General features: G+C 40.5%; 1 protein-coding gene across 2 annotated transcripts in view; it reads right to left on the reverse strand.

Moving 5' to 3' along the window:
* Positions 1–24,804, reverse strand: part of LOC149451727 (protein FRA10AC1) — an 81,104-nt gene that overhangs the window by 41,462 nt on the left and 14,838 nt on the right. For both annotated transcript variants that reach the window (XM_089690317.1, XM_089690318.1), the window contains 6 exons: positions 23,947–24,042; positions 23,809–23,854; positions 20,336–20,412; positions 19,102–19,185; positions 17,283–17,367; positions 8,567–8,612 (listed from right to left, as the gene is read on the reverse strand). In XM_089690317.1, coding sequence (XP_089546443.1) covers positions 8,567–8,612; positions 17,283–17,367; positions 19,102–19,185; positions 20,336–20,412; positions 23,809–23,854; positions 23,947–24,042 — 434 coding nt within the window. The remainder of the gene's footprint in view (positions 1–8,566; positions 8,613–17,282; positions 17,368–19,101; positions 19,186–20,335; positions 20,413–23,808; positions 23,855–23,946; positions 24,043–24,804) is intronic.

Genomic DNA, 24,804 nt, shown 5'->3' on the forward strand with positions numbered 1-24,804 from the left:
CTGAGTTATACTCCAAACAAGTGGTTGCCAGCTATTACCTTGTAAAATGTAAATGTGAACTGTTGACTCCATTACAATGATATGTGAAACAAATAAAAATAAAAGTGAAAAACTTGTGCATTTGCTACTTGTACACAAATAATTTTCTGCAGACGTCAGCTATTATGTTGTAAAACTGAAAATTTCATAAATATGCCATAAATATATATATTAGCTTCAAATGACAATATGAATGTAAATTTGTGCAGTGTTACTACACCAAACTACATCTCAGCTTCCACCAGTCCTTTTCTATAAAGTGGTCAGGCTGTGTTAAAAACTTCTCAATGCCCAATATAGAACAAGCTCAGATAAAGTGCTTCCTATAATAGTATTCTTCCACGATGCAAAAAGCGCTCTCCATCTCTCCCTTACGAAAAGCCACTCGCCAGATCCTTATGACCTGCTATATCAACAGTGCTTTATTAACTCCCTTTATTTCCTCCAGTGTGGCTCCATATGGCACCTTCTCTGGCTCCTTCACAATTAATCTAATTTGTACTGCTTTACTTTGTGTAGAAAATGTGGATCTTGTCAGATATTCTTGTATGACCGATTGTGAATATCAGTCAGCGCACTCCATCCCCAGGGCCACACACAGTCACATGATGGGGACACCAATCAGTAGATCGGGCTGTGCTACCCCCTTCTAGCACTTGGCCTCTTCTGCAGACCCCAAGACGGAGCAGGTGTTCAGTGCGGACATTCATATTGTCTATGTGTGTTAACTACCAATTTTGTAGGTTATGCTTTCATTCACTCCTCTGTACCTATGCAGCAGTAGTATTGTCGTAGAAGCATGCTGGCACTAAAGAACACCTTCCCGTCTCCATAGGAGAGAGGGAGGTGTTCTGTAGTCCAGAGAGAACTGGGAACAAAGTAAGCTAAGGATACAGTACAGGAAGAGAACTCAGGCAGTTATATACTCACTGGAATTCTGGAAGGAACAATAGGTATTTTTTTGCATTTGGTAACCAAAAAAAAAAAAAAAAGCTTTCAATGTTTAAATTAAATTTATTCAACTGACCAAAAGGCAGCTATGAAGACAGGCTTTTATGTTTACAGTATGTACATTAATAGCTCCTAAGCAGATCACTCGTCTTCTTGAAATAGAAAAACCATAATTTACAATGTAATCACTAAATAGAAACAGATTCATATTTCCAAAGCAGCTAATCTGAGGAACTGTGAGGAAGAATATTATTTTAATGTCGTCTTTTCCTTATTGTAAAACAACCCACTTCATTTTGAAGATACCTAAATAAAAGCTAACTGTTTAAGGGAAAAACATTTATTTACAATGTTTCTTTTCAAGGAGGAGGAAACAGACTGCCTAGCACATATACCGTGGCTACAAGTAAATTGAACTAGAGTTTGAAATGTATTTAGTTTGTTAGTAATAGAACATTCAGTTTTGTAATAGATACCAAGAAGAACATAGATGTTTTCAACCCAACATAAGAGCACTGCAGGCACGGCACATATGAGCACTCAGTGAGCGTCACTACCAGGTATTTGTCAGCTGCTAGATCCACATCCTGCGTTAAAAGAGGAGAAATCACAGTGCTTTCTGGAAGATTAACCCGAAAGTGCTCCGGCTTAAGCAGCTAACAGGTAGCTCTGCAAGAACCCCCGCAAGCTTTACGTCTGCAGCATATGCTAGCCTGTAATACCATATGATCACACACGGCATGAGTCACATGACTGTCTATGACACCACAAAGTACAGATTTCACAGCAAGTCTTTTCGTTTTAAAAAGGTGGTGGAGTTCATCCTTGATACCTCAAACTCTGACGCAGTCTGGGTAATACTGGCACAAATACGCACACAAGATCCTGTAACAGCATGCCAGACCATAGTACATCTCTGCAAAGGAATAACCTCTTCATTGATATCGTCATACATCTGATCCCATTAGTTACACCAGCCCTATGTGCGCAGGTGTCTAATCAGCTGAGTGTCAGTCTGTGAGCGAGAGCTGAAACACTTCTTCCACTAATAGGGGGGGGGACTCATTCACAAAAACAAGCCTGTGACACTAATAGTAACCGATAATATTCTGGATCTAATTTTTCTAGAGGAGGATAGAAAGTTAAAAAAGTATGAAAAAAATATCACTAATATTCTTGTATAATAATCAGATTTATTTGCTCTCCATGTTTGCTGGGATAGCTGCAGTAGTACCAGCACTAAATTTGGAAATCCCTTCACAGCAGCTGGTTGCAATTTTGAAGAGAGTGGGTTCCCTTTGGATCAGATTGTTGGGCAATATGATCTTTTAGGGTTTGTTCACACTATGTGTGGTGACTTGTATTTTTCTGCATTGAATACATGCAGGTCACTGCTAGGGCACATAGAAAACTATTTTTTCTTCTGTGACCTGTTAAATATCACAATGGTGTTGTAATGTGCGGTATGTTGCAGAGCGGAAAAATGCAGCATGTCTGATTTTTCCTGCAATTCATTGGATGGCAGTGCATGTCACTACACAGCAATGAACAGTGCTGCTATGCATAGACATGAATTAAGTGACACTTCAAAATAAATTTGGATAAGGGGGAAAAAAAAAAAAAAAAAAAAAAAAGAGCAGTGACCTCAGATCATCTAGTGGAGGAAAATGCAGGTCAAGACTTGTTCACACCATATGCAGTGACCTGCGTTTTTCCACACAGGATCAATGCAAGTCACTGCAAGAGCACAGAGAAAACACTGGTTTTCTATGTGCCTTGTTTGCACCACAGTATTGTGTACATGTGCCTTGCAGTGTGTTACTTCAAAATGCACTTTCATAAATATGATATGCTACCGAGGAGGAGTGACCACATGCAGGGCCTAGTTTTAATTCCCTCACGTGACTGATTATGAGGGGCATGGGGACCCCATAAACAAGAAGTTTGTTTTCCACCTAAAGGGCTACTGTGTTGCTGACATTGTATCAGAGTTTTGTTGTCAGTTCAGAATTCAATGGTGATCAAGCTGCGATATAGCGTTGTGCATTTACCAGCCTAGCCTAAGCTTTCCAACACTGTGCAACTGTACGTGAAGACTGTCTAATCTGATTATACAAGAAAGACACTTATCCTGTTTAACGTTTGACTTTTAACTACCACCTGATAATGTCAACCAAGATTATCAAAGGGGGTTGGGAGGGCAATGTAACAAAGCCAATGACTTCCAAGGATAATGAATAGGAACACCCAGAGGAAAGATGACAAATGACGCAGCACGGACAATCTGTATAAATGCAGAACAAAGGGTTAAATTACAGAGGCTTTCCTCTACCTCTAATGACACATCCTCCCCAACCACTTCAGCACAGGTTGAATGTAACTAGGTGATGGTGCTCTGAGTGCACGGATTTAAACCTACGCATGGTGCACAAATGCAACACAGGGCAATTGGGTAGAACAACCCTTCCACCATGCTTTGCTTAAAAAAAAAAAAAAAGCCATGCTTCCTATAAGCAACCCTACTGGGCTGTGTCACCCTAGTTACAGTAATGGCCAAAGATATTGGCACCCCTGCATTTCTGTCAAATAATGCACCACTTTGCCTAGAAAACTGTTGCATTTACAAATGTTTGGGCATTCTCATGTTTATTTCTTTTGTTTGTATTGGTATGACACAAAAAAGTGGAGAAACAAAAAGCCAAATCTGACACATTCCACGCAAACCCTCAAAAACGGACTGAACAAAATTATTGGCACCTTTGCAAAATTGTACCAAATAATTGCATTCCAAGTTTGTGATGCTCCTTTAATTTTAATTAAACTCACCTGTATCAATGAACAAGTGCTGACAAAACAGAAATCACACCGGCAACCAGCTAAAAAGGAGAAAAATTGATTCAATCTTTCTGTCGTGCATGTCTTTGTGCCACATGGAGCATGGAGAAGAGAAAAAACAGCAAAGAATTGTCTGAGGATTTGAGAACAAAAATTGTGGAAAAGCATGGACAATCTCAAGGTTACAAGTCCATCTTCAGAGATCTTAATGTTCCTGTGTCCGCTGTGCACAACATTGTCAAGAGGTTTACAGCCCATTGCACTGTAGCTAATCTTCCTGGATGTGAACAAAAGAGAAAAACTGATCAAAGATTGCAACAAAGGAATGTTCGAATGGTGGATAAAGAACCTCGATCAACTTCCAGACAAATTCAAGTTGACCTTCAGGCACAAGGTACAACTGTCAGCTCGCACTATACACTGCTGAATGTAAAGGGGCGCTATAGTAGGAGACCCAGGAGGACCCCACAGCTGACAGAAATATAAAAAAAGCCAGATTAGACTTTGCCAAAATTTACCTGAGAAACCCAAAATTCTTTGTGGAGAATATGCTGCGGACAGATGAAACAAAATTACAGCTTTTTGGTAAAGCTCATCATTCTACTGTTTTCAGAAAAAAAAATGAGGCCTTTAAAGAAAAAAAATACAGTCCCTACAGTCAGACATGGTGGAGGTTCACTGATGGTTTGGGGTTGCTTTGCTGCTTTAGGCACTGGATGTCTTGACCATGTGTATGGAATTATGAAATCTGAAGACTACCAAAGAATTCTGGGGTACATTGTAGGGCCCAATGTCAGAAAATGAGGTCTCCGTCAGAGGTCATGAGTCTTACAGCAGGGCAATGACCCAAAGCACATGTAAAAAAAAAAGGACCCAGAAATGGTTTAAGACAAAACTCTGGAGAGTACTGAACTGGCCAGCAATAAGTCCAGATCTCAATCCCATAGAGCACCTGTGGAGAGATCTAAAAACAGCAGTTGGGAAAAGGAACCCTTCCAATCTGACAGACCTGAAGCATTTGACAAAAGAAGAGTGGTCCAAAATTCCAGTAGAGAGGTGTAAGAAACTCATTGATGGTTACAGGAAGCGATTGATTTCAAATATTTTTTTCTAAGGGCTGTGCTACCAAATATTAAATTGAGGGTGTCAATAATTTTGTCCACTCCATTTTGGGGGGTTTGTTTGGAATGTGTCAGATTTGGATTTTTGTTTCTCCACTTTTTTGTGTCATACCAATACAAACAAAAGAAATAAACATGAGAATGCCTAAACATTTCTAATTGCAACAATTTTCTGGCCGAAGTGGTGCATTATCTGACAGAAATGCAGGGGTGCCAATTTTTTTGGCCATTACTGTGTGTGCTACAGGCAAAGAGCCCTCCTCTGGGACTACCATTAACACTGGACTAACATTTTTTCAGTTCTGCATAGAGTAGAGAAGGGTTAAATCTCCTGTCAGATCATTTTCATTATCTGTGTTTTACTGAAGAGATTTCTTATAACCTTACGTCCTGGAGATATGACAGGAAGTGAAAGGAAATCTCTATAAAATGAAAAGGAATTTTCCTCTATGATAGTTTTCACCAGAAAAGGTGTTCCCATTGGATGATTTGCCTGCATCTCTTACTCTGGTGACAACTGTAACATTTTGGATTTCTCATAACTTTTTGTTTCTGTGACAAGGGTCACCAGGACAAATTGTATGAACCTAGCCAGTAGTGACACATACAATACAAAATTGCCCAGGGAATTTATATACAAATATCAACAGGATCTAGGTCAAGATAAGTTTAGATCTGCATACGAATTCAGCTGCCTACATCTCTGGATCTACTAATCTTGTGTCAAGATTTTCACTAAATTTAATGCCTACTTACGTATTTCTACATCATTTGATTAGATTGACTTGTCCACAGTTATGACAAGTTTAGATTAAAGCTGGACTCATGAAATCTGTAAAAGTTCATCTTGCAGGGGTTGAAGCTGAGTTCCAGAAGTTTTTGTGTTTATTAAAAGTCAGCAGCTACAAAAACTGTAACTGCTGACTTTTAATAAACACACACTTACCTGTCCCAGAGTCCAGCGATGTTCTCACTCACACTGTCCCTTCTCCCCTTCTTTCCTCCACGGCACCGGCATCTCAACTGTGGGCACCAGGCTGTGCCAGCTTGTGGCTTCACAGCCTGATGCCCACTGAGCATCTTGATTGATCCGGCAGTCTCCTGGGACCTGTGAAAGTTCCCAGGAGACTACGGGAGGGAGGAGGGGGCCAAACTTTCAGCTCACTTTGCTGTGGAGAACTGAGGTGGAAGTGGGAGCGGGTACCTGTCAAAACCAGGTACCCACTTCCCCCTCCCCCCCAAAAGGTGCCAAATATGGCAATGGAGGGAGGAGGAGGCAAATAAGCGGGGCTTCCACTTTTGCGTGGAGCTCCGCTTTAAATATGTATTTTGTCTATGGGATTTAGAATAGGAAGAAACACGTACCCTAAAGTGTTACTAAACCCAGGACCCTGTATTCACTATATCAGGTGTCCAACAGTACACAGAACATGGAAGTGCAATTATTTTAGTAAATATAAACTGCTAAATACCTTTTCTCATCAGCAGTTAGAGCAGTCTTGTGACTTCAGTTGAGCACTGGTTAAAGCTTATAGGAGTAGTTTTCTCTAGGAGGATGGAAATCCTCTGTCTGGACAATGCTTATTGGTCCTGTGCTGATCACATGCACTCCCCAAGAAAAAAAAACCTCTCTAGCAATACACACTAAACTGAGCATGTGCAGAAGGGCACGGTTCAGTCTGTCTTATCAGCGTGGGCATTTCAACAAGGGGAGGGGCAGAGAAAAAAAGATCAAACAGCCTTTTTACACAATCCAGAGGATTAACCCCTTAGGTTCCACAGTGAGTATAACAAGCATGATTTACTGCATATACAGACTGATTTTACTGTTGTGGGTTTAGTAACACTTTAAGCCAGCCATACATGGATAGAAATTCAGCCGGGTCAGCAGGGACCGGCTGAATTTTGATTCTTGTATGGGCACCCTGAATGTACACATGTTGATCTATTGATCGGCTTGTGTACAACCAGCATTTTGAGTTTATGCCAAAAGATTAGCACTGCCAGCTAAGCCTGCAAAACTATTTATTGTTTTCTGCCAGCAGGGAAGGCTCCACGCCGGTAGTACACAATAGTGTTGCGGGAGGGATTCCCCCATCACTGACTGTGTTGATGATGGAATCAAGCATTTTTCTTTCCTTCCATCATAGGTGGAATAATATATGGCTGGCTTTATTCCGTGAACCTTCAGGCTCTCTCCTCACTGTACAATGGGACCCAAAGCCGCTTCTATTCATAAGCCCTGTTCAATTGCACACTATCTGATGTCATCCCATACAGTGGAGGACTAGTGATCCTGCATTGTACATGGGAACATTGACGGTCCATTCACATAGGTAGGTATTGTGCTTATTCCAATCACCATGGACAAAATAAGCAATTAACTTTTCTAGCGCAAAGGGGAAAGGGGGGCCTGTCTGCAAGGCAGGTTTTTTTTTTTTTAACAGATTTACAGAGTTCAGTTTTAGAAAGACACTACCGCTGTTCCCAATCAGGGCGCTTGTGTTTCCTAATGCCAGGGAGTATTATGTGTCATAAATCACTTCCCATATTTTCAAAGCTCTACTGGGCAAGTTTACACAGAAGAATAGTAAAACACTAAAGGACACATAACAGGTGAAACACTAAGGGCTCGTTGAAATGTGTGGCCAGGTAGCAGTGAAAGAAAGTGATTGAGCCAAGATTTTACTCCCCCCACCCACCCCGAATGCCCACCTGAACAAGGACATGCAGTCACTCAGAACTGTACACATGCCATGACCACAACAATTTGCTTCACAGCAAAAATGTATCCCCCCTGTTGTATTTGGTTGGCAGTACCACCACCAAACATGACACACTCATATTAAGGGGTCACAGAAGAGGGACAGCAAGGCCTGACGCATGTCTGAATGAGCTCTTCTAAAGCAAAACTGTGAGACGCACACTTTTCTTAAATCCAGCATGTCACCGTAGGATGTAACTAGTGTATAAGTTCATTTGAAAGCAATATGTTCTATACTAGCAGCTCCCTCTACTGCTCATAATCAATATAACATATAGAATTATATAGAGAACAATGAATGCCAGAAAATGAAAAAATGTTACATTTAAAAGTTTTGCTTTCAGAGGCAATAGCCACCAGATATTCCTGTGTTCAAAAATTGTGGTCTTGTTGGTCACTGAGACAGGGGATGTCAGTTGACAGGGCTTAGCGATAAAGTCAAGCCTTTAGTAACAATATGAACCAGATGCAAACATTTATTATCAGCATTATTTTTAGCTACTCCCCGACAACTAGCTTGGTACCAGTGGGATTAAAGGCCAATGTGGTACCTATATTTTAAAAGGTATCAAAGTTTTTACTCGGTAACTATAGGTCTGTAAATTTAATGCCTTTAGTAGGGAATATATTTGAAGCTTAGATAAAAGGATCATGTATAAGAATATCTGCTATAAAACAAAACCTTGTCAATATAAGAATACTCTTTTCAGAATTATATAAAAAATATCAGCTTTATTTCTCCTTAGTTTTTGGTGAACAAAAAGATACAAAAGAACATCCTCTGTAACCAAGGAAGCTGGGTGAAAAATGTACCCCTGCAGTCATAAATCTAAAAAAACAAGAACAGTACTAATACCTTTTCCAGAGATGACTTCTTTTTCCACTCTCCATCGAAATCCAAACTAACAAAATGCAAAAAAAAACAAAACATAATAATTGTTGAGAAATCTGTGCTAATATTTGGCACCTATATAATAAGGCAAAGAGCCTTGAAAACACTGCAGCGATCAAAAGAAACCAGTCAGTGATTATTTTTTATTCTGGCACTGCTAATCTGATGAAAGGTGAAATATAGTTGCTATGAATAACATGACAAATGCCACCAAGACAAATGGAGAGTGTAAATCTCAGCTGTGTCCTCTCATTTCCTGTCCTAAAGACACAACAGGAATTAAGAAATATTCTTCCCGAAGTGAGGGGAGTGCACCTTTTGACAGTAGTAACCAAAACAGTTATCTCTATTAGGAGCTTTACCTTCTACTCTTGGTCCAGGAACAACAGTATAACAATCAACCACAGAAAGTGAGAATGAATCGGGGACACAGACAGCAATAAAAAACTTGATGGGTATTACACATTCACACTCTACTCAAAACGAAGAAAAAATAGCTTTAAATAAACGTATATGGATTAGTTCACCTTTTCAGAAAAAATGATCCGGTGATCGAACACTAAACCCTACTCACTTCCCTGGTCCCCAGTGTACACAACTCTGTGGGTGAGGAACTGTCATTGCCCTACACAGCTGGCATAGCAGTCCGTGGATTTGGATCCCTGCTCTTCTCCTCCTTTCTGCAAGGCTTCTGGGACAGATCAGAACAGTGCTCTGTGCTGGTGCTGCCCAATCAGAATCACTCTGATCAGCCCTGGAACCCCACATAAAAAAAAGAAGTGGAAGAGATTTTAAATCCCCAAACTGCAAGGGCACTGACAGCTAATCATCCACAGAGCTAAGTACAGTGGGTAGTGGGGACTAGAGAGGGGGGAGGTGGGTATAGGGTGAAGGACATTCGCCCACCTTTTAATTTCTTCTGAAAAGCGAACTTACATTTTAAAGGAAGAGCATGAGCCTATATGAAAGCAACAACAGGTACAGCAAGAATTTACAAAGATTAATTCAGCTTTGTTAAAATCTTTAACAGGTTAGTTCACCTTTACAGGAAAAAAAATGCAAAAGGTGAACTAACATTGGACACCCTCCCCAACCCCCTGGGTCCCAGCTGTACTTACCTCCAGCGATCCTGAGCTGTCAGGGCTCCCACAGCCAGTCCAGTGTTCTGATTAATGTGATGGCGCTGATCAATCAGAATTTATCTGCTCAATCCTGGAAGCACAGACAGAGAAGAGGCAGAACAGCGGGAATTTCAAAGCAGCTTGCAATGGGGGCACTCAAAGAAGAGAGAAAACAGGGAGTCCCGGTAGGGAACCCGAGAAGAGGAGGTTCAGGGCCACTCTGTGCACCACTGCACAGAGCAGGTAAGTAGAAACCTGTAAACAACTGGGTTTACAACTGCTTTAAAGCAACCTTTAGCTGCAGTTTTGGGATGCTCAACACAGATCTTAGTGAAAGTACTGACTATCAATTTAAACAAAGTAATTTCTAAACCTACTGAAGCCCTGTGGGCAACTTCTTTAGGGGCCATTTCACATGGGTGTCATCAGTTCAGTCACATTTATTACAAAGAAACAATTGATAATTACTACTTTTATTAAAAACAAAAAAAGAAGAAGCCACTAAGCAATTGTGATACCAATAGCTAAAATATAATTAAAAAACAAAAAGCAGTGCTAAATCACATAAATATCAAGTGTAGCCACATGTGATCATGTCATCATGCATGCTAGCCTGGAGCCTGGGACGGTAACCCAGCCTGCTGCTTTGGAAGCTACTGCAATTTATCTACCGTATGCGGTTTTTAATTTATTTGCTGCCCATGCATATGTTTTATTGTATATTGCCATTGGTGATTTTGTTGTGGCATTTTTACATAAATTTGTTTTTTTTTCTACATACTACACTATAGGCATGCACCGTTTCTCTTTTTTTGGTTAAACCCCAATAATGAAGGAGAGATCCTGATGGTGGACGGTCTATATGCCTGGAGAATCGTTGGCTGTAAGATATAACCAAGTGCTTATGACCATTATAGCCTAATGTTCCACACCATCTGGTAAGAGGCTCCCTAATGGTGTTACTTGGTAGTAGATAAGCAGTTTGTCCAACAGGAATTTGAAGTGTGGGGACACTCTTCATAAAATTTGGATTGTGAAAGGATTTTTTCTTAAATTTTGTTCACTTTGGGGCTTTATTTTTCACTATTATATGGATTAAATTCTTTGGTGTATACGGTATTATATTCACATATAGGATGTTAAAGTGTTCCTAAACCCACAACAGTAAAATCAGTCTGTATATGCAGTAAAGTATACTTGTTATACTCACTGTGGAACAGTTCTCTGCATTGTGTAAAAAGGATGTTTGATCCGGTATTCTCTGATCCTCCCCTTCTACTACAGTTCCCAATCTGCTGATAGAACAGAGCCCTGGGGCCAAGCTGCACATGTTCAGTTTGGTGTATATTGCTAGAGTTTTCTTTTTTTGCTTGGGACAGTGCATGTAATCAGCACAGGGCCAATCAGTGCTATCCAGACAGAAAGTCAGGGGTCCTGCAGCCTCATAGGACAGTCAGGGGAGAATGAAAACTCCTCCTACAAGCTTTAACCAGTGCTCTGCTGGACACTGATAGAAATCAAAAGACTGCTATATACTGTCAATGAGAAAAGGTATTTAGATTTATATTTACTAAAATAATTGCATTTCCATGTTCTGTGTACTGTGGGAGACCAGATATAGTGAATGCAGGCTCCCGGGTTTAGAAACACTTTAATTATGTACACTATTTAGGACTGCTTTTTGGTTTTATTTAACTTATGAATACTGTTTGAGGTTACATCTGTTTACATATCTGTCTTCAGTTTAAATCTGTTTTTGCATCCATTTTCTACATGTCCATTTTTTTAGTTCTTGAAGAAACGAGATAAAAGTAACAAATAAAATAAATATTTCTTGTGTAAAAGGGGAAGTGAATAAACAACATCCATTTACAGCAGGAGTTGGCAAGCCGTCCACTGTGGGGAGCCATCAGGTTGATTGTGACCGCGGTTCAGCCTCCCCTCAGCCTACACCGCTCTCATGTTATAGGCAGAGAGGAGAGCAGGAGGCAGAAGAGTCCTGGATGGAGAGCAGGGACAGGGGAGGAAGATGCTCAGCGATTGATTGGTTGCTAGGCTGTCCTAGCAACCAATCACCAGCTTGGTATTATGAACTCCGGCAGCTCCTGCTCCTGCCATCCACCTAGCATTGTGTTTTCTTCTGATCTCCACTCTGCTCTACACACACTGACATGTAGGCAGTACTACCTGTATGTGTGTGATATGAAGGGGACACAGGAGGCACTATGGAGGGGACACAGGAGACTCTATGGGAGGAGGCAGCTTAGGAGACTCTGTGTGGAGGGGGGCTTAGGAGACACTGTGTGGGTGGAGGGGGAATTTGAGGAGAAAAGGACAGGGGACACTGCGTGAGGATGGGGAGGCAGAGGACACTGATATGGGGGCAGGGTAGAGGACACTACACAGTGGGGGGGTGATGATGTGAAGGGGGGCAGAGGACACTGGTTTGGGGGGTACAGGACACTACTGGGGGGAAGGGCGCTGAGGATACGACAGTGGGGGGGGGGGATGTGGTGCGAAGGGGGGCAGAGGACACTGCTTTGGGAAGGGGGGGTACAGGACACACTACTGTGGGGGGAGGGGGGCAAAGGACACTACAGTGAGGGGGGGGGGGGGGTGATGAAAAGGGGGTAGTGGACACTGCATTGGGCGGTGATGTTAAGGGGAACAGAGGACACTACTGTGGGGGTTGATGCATTCTTTTTTTCTTTGTTTTTGTTTTTTAAGGGTGCTGCCTAGTAAATCCCCCCCTCCAGGGGATCTTTGCTTTACGCCATGTTCTCCAGGTAGACCTCAATCTCCGAAAGGTTACCTACCGCTGATTTACATTATGTCCACAAAAAGGATGCAGGCCTTTTCTGTTTCTTCTGCAAACATTGACTGATTTGGATGCAAACGGATGTAAACAGATATTCCTCCATTTACATCCATCTGCCCAAAAACATACATTGTGGTTCAGTCTGGAGCCAGATAAAAAAACTGATAGATCCAGACTGAACGCCATGTGAATGGGTCCTAGATCTTCAGGCAGCACTCCAGTTAAGAACTGTGTTTAGCATCCCAAAACTGCAGCTGAAGCGTGGTTTAAGGCCAGGTTCATATGTATGTGGCCAGCGATTTGCGCGGACACGAGAGCCCATTCATTAGAATGGTCTCCCATGCCCCGTAACACACAGGGAGGAAGTCCCTGCACTTCTTCGGAAATCGCAGCACGCACGGGAACCGAGGTTCCCGGTAAAGTTGCGATTTCCAGTGCGGGCAGCGTGCCACTAGAATAATGGCACCCGCATTCATCTGTGTGAGTGGTGCGGCTGCAGGTATCTGTGCGGGTCCCGCAGCGGCACCACCCGCACAAATGTGAACCAAGTCTAAAGGTTTCAATAAAGCGGCCTGAAACCTGAAACAAATATTTAGTGAAAGTTTGCTGTACACCATATTGGTTGATGCACTTGTGTTTAAGGTCCATGTTTGTTCTTGTATGTGACAAGGGTACTTGGTTTAAATGATGCTATGGGAACTTACCAAATGTCACATGTGTTTTTTAATATGTTTGGCAATAACTTGATAAAGCTAGCTGTGTAACCCATTTCTTCAAAAGCATACAAAAGTCAAGAATAAATGCTTCTTGAATGCTTCCCAAAAGCCTGTTCAGCATTTGGGAAGCTTACCCATGAACTTCTATTATGTGTGCCACGAAGTGGCCATAGGCTACAACACAAGTCGAACATTGCTTGCAGAATCTAAACCAAGCAGAGCAGGCAGAAGGAAGGTTTGCAAGATTTAAGAGTATGTAAATATTTACCCCCGGATGACTTAGAAGCCCTATTACGTGAAGATGGCCTAGCTAAGCCTTTGGTTTACAAGGCTTTCTTGCCATCAGTTCATGCTGGTTCCGAGTCCTTGCAATCAAAGTGGTGGGTGGAGGTGCCAGAATTGGATAAAGAAGATTAGGAGGATGTTTGGGACTGCCACTTTACTCACTTGGTAGGTACAAGGGATAGCCTAATACAAATGAACAATTTATATGGCCTACCTTACACCACAGTGCCTCCATAGAAAGTCTCCCACAACAGAACCGAATTGTTGGAGGTGTGGGGATGCACCTGCAGACTTTCTCATGCGTTTTGGTCCTGTCCTTGCATACACATTTTGGATTCATGTCCTCCAATCATTTGTTCATTTACTAAAATTCCTGCCCCCCCCCCCCCCCCAACGGTGGCCATTTGTCTTCTAGGCCTGGTTAACCAACTAGAATTTTCTCAAATACTTCTAAGCTTACTACTGTTTTATGCTAGGAAAGCCATTGTGTTAGCATAGAAATCAGACAGACCCCCCACCTTGGAATGTTGAAAGAAATTAGTTAATGTAGTAGTTCCTCTTTACAAAATGACATATCTTTCTCACAGCTGTACTAAAAAATGTTCATAAAGTTTGAGAATGCTATCTCGAATTCCTCTCTACTACTAATGCCAGAGATGACACTGTGACTATTTGAATTGAAGTTAAATGTATCTTAAGTACCTCTGTACAGGAGGGGGTTCTGTAGGGGTAGACTGGAATCAGTCCCTCTCATGTCTCTTCTCTATTTTACCCTTTATCTCCCTTGGGGGTAAAATTGCACTATGCTTGTATTGTTATTGCTTGGTTTCTTTGACCATTGTGCTCCAATATGTGCCTAACCTTTGTTATGATGCTAATTTTTTATGTACTGTATGCTTATCCTCATATGTAGTAGTGTTGTATATCTTCAGCCAGCTCTCTTTTGTAATTTGCTATTATTTAAAAACCAATAAATACAATTTATGAAAAAAAAAAGCATGTAAAGTTGCAACTTTTTAAAATTTTGGATAGAATAAGTAGATCTTCTTTCGGGTTTTTATTGCTGTCTATGTCCTGGAAAAATTCACTCTCTCTACCACTGTCACTGGGACTGAAAGTGAGAGAGAATGAAAAATGAAAACATCCTTCCATCTGAAAATCAAGGGAGCCAGGCAGAATATTGTTGGCCAGTTGCAACCCATTAGATGCAGCCACTGTTTGTGTATTCTAACAGCCATGGGTGCTGGCTATCAGAATATGAATCTAATAGGTAGGAGTACCACCATAACAAGCGGGGTAGCATTTGTACAGCTCTCTGACTCATCGAAAAATAAGGTGTGGGTGTCAACCTAAAGAATCCAAGAAGAAAAACAAAGCAGCTGTGGAGAACAGACTACCAAAGCAGATAATGAATCAACAATGCAAAGTAGTTTTTATGAAACAGTATAACAGGAGACTCTGTGGGGGCGAGGGGGGACACAGGAGACTCTGTGGGAGGGAAGGGGGGGTTTGGAGAATTTGTGGCAGGGGGAACACAGGAGACTCTGTGGGAGGGGGGGGCTTAGGAGACACTGTGGGAAAGGGGGGGGGGTTGGAGAATTTGTGGGAGGGGGAACACAGGAGACTCTGTGGGAGGGGGGCTTAGGAGACACTGTGGGAAGGGGGTTTAGGAGACACTGTAGGAGGGGGGGTAGTAAACTACCATGGGGGGGGAATTTTGATGAGAAAAGGACAGAGAACACTGCTTCAGGGGATGGGGAGGCAGAGGACACTGGTATGGGGGCAGGGTAAAAGCCAATAGGTTGTCACCTGGGTGCGGCAATCCGGATTGTCTTTTATATGGCGTTTTATTAGGTGGTTAGGTAGGATATTCACGACTGGAAGATATAATCTTTTTTTATCTGTGATCATTAATAAAGATTTGTTATACTGTTTCATATAAGCTACTTTGCATGGGTGATTAATTACCTACTTTGGCAATCTGTTCTCCACAGCTGCTTTGTTTTTCTTATCAGAATACAAAAGCCTGCAGGAGAGATTTTTCCATCAGTGCTGCTTAGCGTGGATGAAGGAATGAATAGAATTTTCAAGCTCAGACCGTAGAGCTGAACAACAGAAATCTTACAGTGTGTGCCAGCTTAACTTTGGAGACATGTCCTCTTACCTGTTGTGTCTATGGGACAGAAAGTGAAAGTAATCTTACTAAGGGAACACAGACCGTAAAGAAAAAAAAACCTTCTAGGAGGTACAGGTGAAAGGCCCTGGATACAAACATTGCGCTGGATTCCAGTTTCATGCAAACATACTATAATCAAGGCGTATAATCTCTCTAATGAGGCTGTACCAAATTGTCACCAAGGAACATGTCAGACAGAACCCTCAAAGACAAGGAAGAAGTTCCAAACAATTTGATTGAGGCCAGAGCATTATGTGGCCTCCAAATGCATCTGCAATCAGGGCTTTGGTAACTAATACAAGGTATAAAGAAAGAGGACTCCTAAAGTGGTAGTAAACTTGCTTTAAAAAACAAAACAAACAACATGGGCTCCGGGTGCTTTAAGCCATAATGTGCTATTATGCTCTGAATACTAGCAGATTATGGCATATTTGCCCTATAATGAAGCCCTCCAGCAGCGCGCTGTCACCGTTCACAGGGCTTCCGTCTTCACCCAGTTGCCTGAATGACCGAGGCACAATGACGTGACTCCCGTACATGCGTGCAGGAGTCACGGTCACGGCACAGAGCTCTGAAGGGACGGCATGAGTATGCAATCTCTTCAGAGCGCATGCAACAGTGATGTCACCAGCTGCATCCAGTGTGAATATCTTCTAAACACCGCACGTTTAAGAGATATTCACTGTACCTACAGGTAAGCCTTATTATAGACTTACCTGTAAGAACAGGTTCAAAAGCACAGTTTACTACTGCTTTAATTGTTAGAAACAACTTGACAAGCTTTTACATTCTGGTATAAACACTCTCTGGGGCATTCAATAGAGTCTTAGTAACACTTATGGCCTGTAACAGATTCAAAAATCTTTGCTGCCCATTCTGGTAGCTTTACCAACACATCTGTTTACAGGAGGTACAGGGATTTGTCGCCCACACTAACATTTGTAGTGTGGAGGCATGTTGGAATTCTAAAGAGTACCTTAGATTGTATGCCTCTTGAGGGTTAAGGACTGATATGAATGTACAATATATATGTAAAGCGCTGCGTAAATTGACGGCGCTATATAAGTACCTGTAATAAATAAATAAAATAAAGAGAGTGCCCATTTTCAAATTTTACGTGTCATTTGATACAATACGCACTATCATTTAGATGTCCTCTTGCTTCATAATCTCTGCAATTACCAAAGTGCTAATGAAAGGTGATTTGGAAGCTCCTGAAATGCAATGGCTTGTATCATAGGAAGAAAAAAAAACCCTTTTTGATTTTTAATAGCTGGTCGCTCCATCCTTTGTTGGATGCATCTGACAGGGATTTTAACCATGCCTTGGTTTTAGAAGCATTTTAAACGCTTGTGAAATGCTTGCTGATAACAACTTAAAATGCCTGCTAGCGACTTAGTATTTTATTAGTTTTTCCTTCCTTGTCAGTGGATGATGAGTAAAAACACAAAACACACAAAGCAAAGCATGCATCCCATAGCAAGCAAACATTTTTTTTTTTCTCCTACATTTGACTTTTTGACAATTGAATTTCTACATTTGAATTTTAACTAATTCCACAAACCTTGTTCTCCTTGTATCTGCTGAGATCGGCTATGCAATATTCTTTAAATAATTTATCGTAATATTTCTTTGCAAGTTTCTTCTCCCTGTCAGCACAGAATACAGAAATTTCCTTTATTTCGCTGAGATACGACAATTTTCCCATCCGCTTTTGCATTGAAAATACATTTATATGGCATTAACGTTGTACAGGAAAAACGTTAAGTACGAAAAATCATGAATTTTTAATGAAAGCGATTAGATTTCTGTCTTTTTTTTTTTAAGTCTAGGATGCAGTATGTTCTGTTGGGTCAGCATGAAAAAAAATTAAACCCAATCTTTTCCTTTTAGTTAACTGAAAAAAGAATTGTTGACTAAGTTGATTGAATTACTCCTGCTGTGTATTGGATCAAATATGGATTCTGGTCAAAATGACAAATAGGAAGGGGCGGGGGTTGTCACAGTGGCCCAAGCTGCTGTTAAGCCCCAAAGAAACAAGAATATACTGTTCAGCTTCTAAACCTGGGCTTCTAGGCTTAGATCAAAATTAAAATTCAAGGATAACATGCAGCAAAATAATATTACATCCCAATATAATAAAATTATTTAAAAAAAACAAATAGAAATAGAAATTTAGTCACATGACGTTAGACTTCAAAGCTGAAGACTTGTCATAGGTACCAGTCACTTTAACAATGGCTGACTTATATCCGTACAGTATGTGTGTATAGTTGTTTAATAAAGATAATTACATCAGAAACTAAAACCACTCACTGGTCTCTGCTTATCTTCATACATTTTGGGGTTTTTTTGTTTTTGTTTTTTTTAACTATGTGCCTTTTGCTGTGATCCAATGTACCACTGTGGGTGTATTCTTGAGATTAAAAGACAGTAGGTAAAATGCAACTCCTTTTCCTGTGCTAAATATATAGTTGCCTTTAGTCTTGTTTACAACACTAGGAAGCAAAAGAATGGTCTACAGGTAACAACATATATGAAATTCCCAGAAGACATATATAGCCCTGTCGGCCCAGGTAATATGCTCATCTCTCTTTTTAGTGAAGCATACAATATATGCAATAGATTAGGTACTAGTCTTATTAATAGTGTCAGAAAAGGAAATGTATAAACTGGTGTTTCTAACAGCAAGTAAGAATAAGTTTCTACATTTACTCCACGTCATTGAGGGACAATGTTCTGCAACGACTGCAACACTGTTGCAGTTACCGCAACACTGGACACGTACATAAAATATTTTGTGTTTAGCTGCCATAGAGAAGTCAGACATAGTGTTTGAAATGTCATGCAACACTACATGAGTCTATGCTAGCTAGTCACTCTTATCTGCTTGCTTCAGTACACTACGACCAGGAACACATATGGACCTCTGACTCTTCTCGCACTACACGATTTGAATATTTCTTGCAGGTCTGTGACCCAAAGTAGTGAAGCCATAGGATCAGGATAAAAAGGTAGGCCAGTAAAATTATCAGGTCAGAAATAGTAGCCTGCACACATCTCTCACAAAAGGTTTACTTTAGGTATTTTGGGACTGTGCATTCTCTGCACTCACATTCTGTTCAGTGCAGGGTAAACAGACCTTTGCAACCAAACAATATACAGGGCTATGTTAATGTCCCTGGTGGCACATGAGTGTTGATTAGAGAAGAGACCATGATGAGAAATGTCAGTGCACGCAATAGTCAGAGAAATATAAAAGTACACACTCTCTCCAAATACTCAGAAAATCTATGTCTGGTTCTCACCCCGGATAAACACATGTTGCGGCCAGTATATTTTTAGACATCTATATTTTAACACTGACATTAGGGTTAATTTACCAAGTCATTTCCTCTTCATCTTCCTCCTGCCAAAGGAATCTGTGGTTTTCTCGAATGACATCCAGGTCTGTTTTACGGTCTCCTCTGCCAACAGAAAGGGCACATCATGAACAAAGCAGCCAAAACTATTATCCTCTGCAAACACCACTAATAGAGTACTTATAAGAGCCCATACATATCCATTTATGGTACAAAGAGTGCAGATCAGAATACAGGACTAAAAGGTTAAACTGTCTGCAGGGTATCGTTTGACCTTTTATCAAAAGCTACTGTGTCACCAGGTGACACACTGCAGAATGACTATATAATTAGAATGTATAAAAGTAGCACCCATTCAAGCTCCTATTAGCTTGCTAATTCAGTGCTCCATGTGCCAATAAGTCTCTTCAACCTCCGACCCTTCTGGGAGTGTCAGGGGCATTCTTAACTAGAGATAAGCTTGAGCATCCTCTGAACCAATCCCTAGTCAAATTCTAAACTTGCTCTCTTTTTCTATTAATCGGTCATTTCCGTCCCACAGCTCACTGAAACAAAGGGGCAGGCTGCAGGGTGAGACTCACCTGGCCCGCAGTTCATTGGAGTTAAAAGAGAAAAGCAAGTTCGGCTGTAGATGAGTTTGGAGGATGTCTAAGCGCAGCTCTATTCTCCACAGCAGCAGCTCCTCCAACCCATGATGTAAAATTTCTGGAAATTTTGAAGCCATGGGAAAAAAAAGTTTTACATAAAGTCTCCGAGATACTTTGAGTTCTTTGTGTTACATAATTTGAATATTGTGTCATAAATATATTATCGTTGGAAAATAACATATTCCACACTTTTTTTCCCCAATGTTTCCTGGGAAAAAAAACAAAAAAACAGTTTTTTCCAAATGTTTCAGTTTTTTTTTCCCAGCCCTTTCCTTCTCTACTCCAACCCTCTGCCTCAGACATAACTTAGGCTGTTGGCCCCTGCCTGGGGAGGCCTTGTGCTTTGTAGAGCAGAGCTTGAGTGTAGAGGCTGTCCCAATGATCAGAGTGTAAACAAATTCAGTGCTTAACACAAGCAAAGATTTCAACTTTTGTGTGCTACAGCGTACAAACATACTACTTTCATACATAATGATATATTCAACCTGCAATGTGTCAAAAAGTATTTCAATTTGGTTGCTCACTTGGAGCTTAACCCAAATATGCGAGGCAGTGTAGCTATGAACGTTTATACTGTATATAGTGGTTACATAAATTAGTGGACTTACTTTGGAAGTTTGAAGTCTTCTAGTTTACCTCCATAATACAATATGTAATCATTGACAAACTTTTGATGTCTGGCAAACTGCAATGTTTGTAGTTAACTTAAATAACAAATTTTTAATTGAATTTATCTGGGAGAAAATAGCACAACATTGAAGTAAGCAACACATAAATAAATAGAGATGATCCATGAATGTTCTAGAAGCTGGATTACTCTTTATGCTATAAAAAAACTAACAAATATATATGTATACATGCCCATTGGGAACTATAAACTAGCTGATCAGCTTTCCATTTCAAGGTATACCGATTTATGCATAGAGTCAAAAAGTCTCAGAATGCATTGGACATGGCTATAAATTACCTGAGCACACAAACACTGTCCAAAAAAGTATGGGATTTGCAACAATACAAATAACATAGGTATTAGACTGGATTTTGGTGTGGATTACTATGGAATAATTTAAAACCAGTGATTTTAATTAAACAAATGCTGTGCCCATGGAGTATTTAACTGATGCAGGGCTCGTGCTCATGGAAAAGAATTGGCTGCTCCCATGATGCTTTAGGCCCCATTCACACTTGCGAATGGGGCCATTTGTGATCACCCGTGGGAGACTTAGTTGGGTTTCTTGCGACTAGCTGTGGACATGAAGCACCGTTAAAACCAAAGGAAGCCTGACAACACCTTCAAATATTGGCAGGTGTTTGCATGTAATTGCTCATGCAGCAATAACCTGCACATGATCGGCCATGGACGCAGACTGGTTATCCCTGGACGCGCATGCAGCAGTAACTTGTGTATGATCAGCCTGGAACAATTATCTCTGATGATCAGCCTTGGACACAGTTTTTCTGCATCCAGGGATGATCGTCCACAGATTATCACTGCATGAACGATTACGTGCACACATTAATACACACCAATATTTGAAGGTGCTGTCAGGCTCCCATTGCTTTTGTTAGGGCTTCATGCCCACAGCTAATCGCAGATAATCTGCCTGAGTCTCCCACAGGTGATCGCAAGTGATCCTATCTGCAAGTGTGAATGGGTCCTTAAGTGTATCATTATATACTGTAAGTAGTATATTTCAATGTGTATTAAATGCAGCTCAGTTATTTTTTGTTCTTTAAGGTAATCAATTTAAACTGCTTTGCAGAGATCTGTTTTCACTTTGGCATGTACAAGTCTATTTCTCTTGATTAGTGGAAAAATAAATGAAAGCAAAAAAAAAAATCAAATCCATTGTGATTCAAACTTTTTATGACAATAAAAAATGAAAACCTCTATGAGGGTGAATACTTTTTACAAGAAGTTTACATTTTGTGGTACATTAGGCTTTGTGATATCTAACACATTGTTGATTATATATTACACAGGTTTTTTCGCACCAATAAAATAATTGACCTCTCACCTTACAGTGAATCTATGCCTTACCTATACAGAAGAAAGAAATCAGTTCACTTTAATTTAGCCCTCCTCATATACAAACATTCACCTACCTTCCTTTTGTACCCTTGCCACACAGTTCACCCCCTCAGGAGCTAAAGATAAACCCACATAAGAGAAGTTGTTGAGCTATAGCACACACAGGGCTGCACGTCAATGCTGACAATTTACTGAGTGAGCAAAGCACAGATTTACTTTAAAGTGTTACTAAACCCACAACAATAAAATCAGTCTGTATATGCAGTAACGCATGCTTCTTATACTCACTGTGGAACCTAAGGAGTTACTCTTGTTGAAATGTCTACCTGATACAAACTGAATCTGTAGTAACATGCACATGCTCAGTTTGGTGTGTGTTGCTAGACAGGTTTTTTTTTTCTTGGGAGGGTGCATGTGATCAGCACAGGGCCAATCAGCACTGTCCAGAGGTTCAGGGGTCATGCAGCCTCCTAGAGCAGAAAGAAAACTTCTCCTACAAGCTTTAACCAGTGGTCAGCTGAAGTCTCTAGAATGCTGATGAGAAAAGGTATTTAGCAGTTTATATTTACTAAAATATTTGCACTTCCATGTTCTGTGTACTGTGGAAGACCAGATATAGTGAATGCAGGGTCCTGGGTTTAGTAACACTTTAACCCGTAGACTGACCCTGAACTTGAAAACCTAATGTAACCCCTAAAAGTGACCCGCAACATTTTACCTCCCCCTAACACTTGAGCCGCAGGCCGAATAAAAGGAAAATCAATAGAATCTCTCATTTACGATAACAGCGTAAATGGAGGAATCTCCGTTGCTGGCAATTGTATTCAGACAGCTGTAGCTGCCCTAATGCAGTGGTGTAGTTGAACAATGACTGCATGTGATAGGATGTGGTCACTGTCTGATCACAAATTTTCCACCCAGCTCAGTTAAATTTGTAGGTTTTTAGTCTGTAGGGCTTCTCAATTTAGAAAAAGACAGAAAGCTGGATGAACCTTCTGAACTTTATCATTTTTGCATTAAAATGTGAGATTTGCCAAAAGCAGCTTGTTTATTTGGATGTGAAGACGAAGAATGGTTATCCGATCCCAGGGCTTGGTGAGCTCATCATGATCTGGACAACATTATTTAATAACAGGATATGATGACATCTTTATTTTACAAATCAGGAACACATTTTATGGCTATATTTACATTTCATATTGCTAAAAAAAAATAAAAACTGCTTTCAGATTTCTTCCAACTGACATCAAAACTCAAACCCTAATGAAAAATAGGTTATTATTGGCCTACATATGCAGACATAAAAACTACCACGTCAGGGGATTTGTTGGAAATGAATAGTAATAAAAAGAGTTTAGGTTCATGGGAGATTGCAGGAACTGAATACTAAATGTTTATAGTGCCACCCTAATGTCAGGGTCTCAATTCCCTGCAAATCATAAAGATTGAATTAAGGAAGATAAAGCTGTTAAGCAGAACAAGTGATCAAACTAAGCATCAAATTACTAATGCTATCCAGCAAATGCAGCATTAATACAGTGTATGTAAAGGCAATGTTTTTATGCCTAAACTCCACGGGCAGGGCAAAACATGTTGGTGGGCTTGCTCTGGTTGGAGTTAGTCTGAGGCTGCTGGGGTTCCATGGTGTGCGGTGGCTAAGATTATGCTCCTTGTTCTCTGGAACATTTTGTTAGTGTTGGATATTATGGCAGGATTGCTATTACTATACTATCAATACTTTTCAGCACTGAAAAAAACCCCATAACCCCAATACACAAACATACACGTGTTAATGCATTCATTTTACTGCCAAACATTTTCTCAGAAGATTCTACAGCATTTTGTTACTGTTCATTATAGTAAAAAAAAATTTTCTCTAAATTCCTAAAATGTCTACAGGCATGCAGTTTGTTCTCTCTACATCCTAAATAAGGCTTCCCAGAATAAATAACAATTACATTTCACGTCAAAACACCACCAGCGGAGGGTTTAATGATGGCGCTGGAACTAACAATTATTTGACTGGATGTTACAGCAGACAAAGGATACAGCATCCATTGATATTAGATGAAATCGCCAATTTCGCGCCTCCTCCCTGTTTGGATGAAAAGCAGAAAACATGTTAGTTTGTACAGTGCAGGTTATAATTACAGCATTAAATAAAGGTAATTCTATGGTGTTCTGTACCTGTCACATTCCTCTGCTGCAACCCTCTTGTGTGCCACCTTCCCATGTCTCTCTTTCTGGAATGGCTTCTTAATCAAAGCTTCATCTTCTTTACTGCTATAATGGCACAAACAGGGAAAGGTTAGTACTGAATGATTTAGGGGCAAAGGCTAACATGTAAAAAATAAATAAAATAAAAACCTGCCATGGCACTGGACAGATATTATATATTATAATGATATATTATAGACCACAGAAAAGTTGTGTATAGAAGAATACAATTTTTCCTTTCTTTAAGCCTAGCCACAGGTGGAAAGACATCTTCCTATCCTATGTATGCACTGGAACATGTCCCACTTTCTTGTGCAACTCGCTTGAAAAAGGGTACTGACAAATCCAAAGATTAATAGCTGGAAAATGCCTAAATAACAGAGTGATTCCCATTTTGAAAGTGCTGATTATTTCCTCCAGGGGTATTGCTAAGACGGCACCATTCTCTCTTTGGACCATTGTCTTGGGCTGTTTATTAAAATTTAAAATTACCAGTAAACATTATCTGGGAAAAAACAAAACTCAATTAACATAGCCACAGGCAAGGGAGATCACTGGCCTGCCTACTGTCATGCACAATTTTGCTGGACTCTAACACTGAGTAATATTGAACAGTAATATCCCACGTACACTGACCATCAGTGTAAGGAACAATTTTACCCTGATCTTCAAGGGGACACGCTCTACCAAATAATAGTGTAAAGGGACACAGGTGGGGGGGGATTTACACAGACTAGTTTTATTTCACACAGTTATGTACCAATAAGAGCCAATCCAGTGCAACATCCATATCTTTATACCACAGTAAACCTCAATTTACATTTTGAC

The sequence above is a fragment of the Staurois parvus genome, unplaced genomic scaffold (genome assembly GCF_062004578.1).
Source record: "Staurois parvus isolate SC_StPar_1 unplaced genomic scaffold, SC_StPar_1.0 ptg000525l, whole genome shotgun sequence".
Lineage (NCBI taxonomy): Eukaryota > Metazoa > Chordata > Amphibia > Anura > Ranidae > Staurois > Staurois parvus.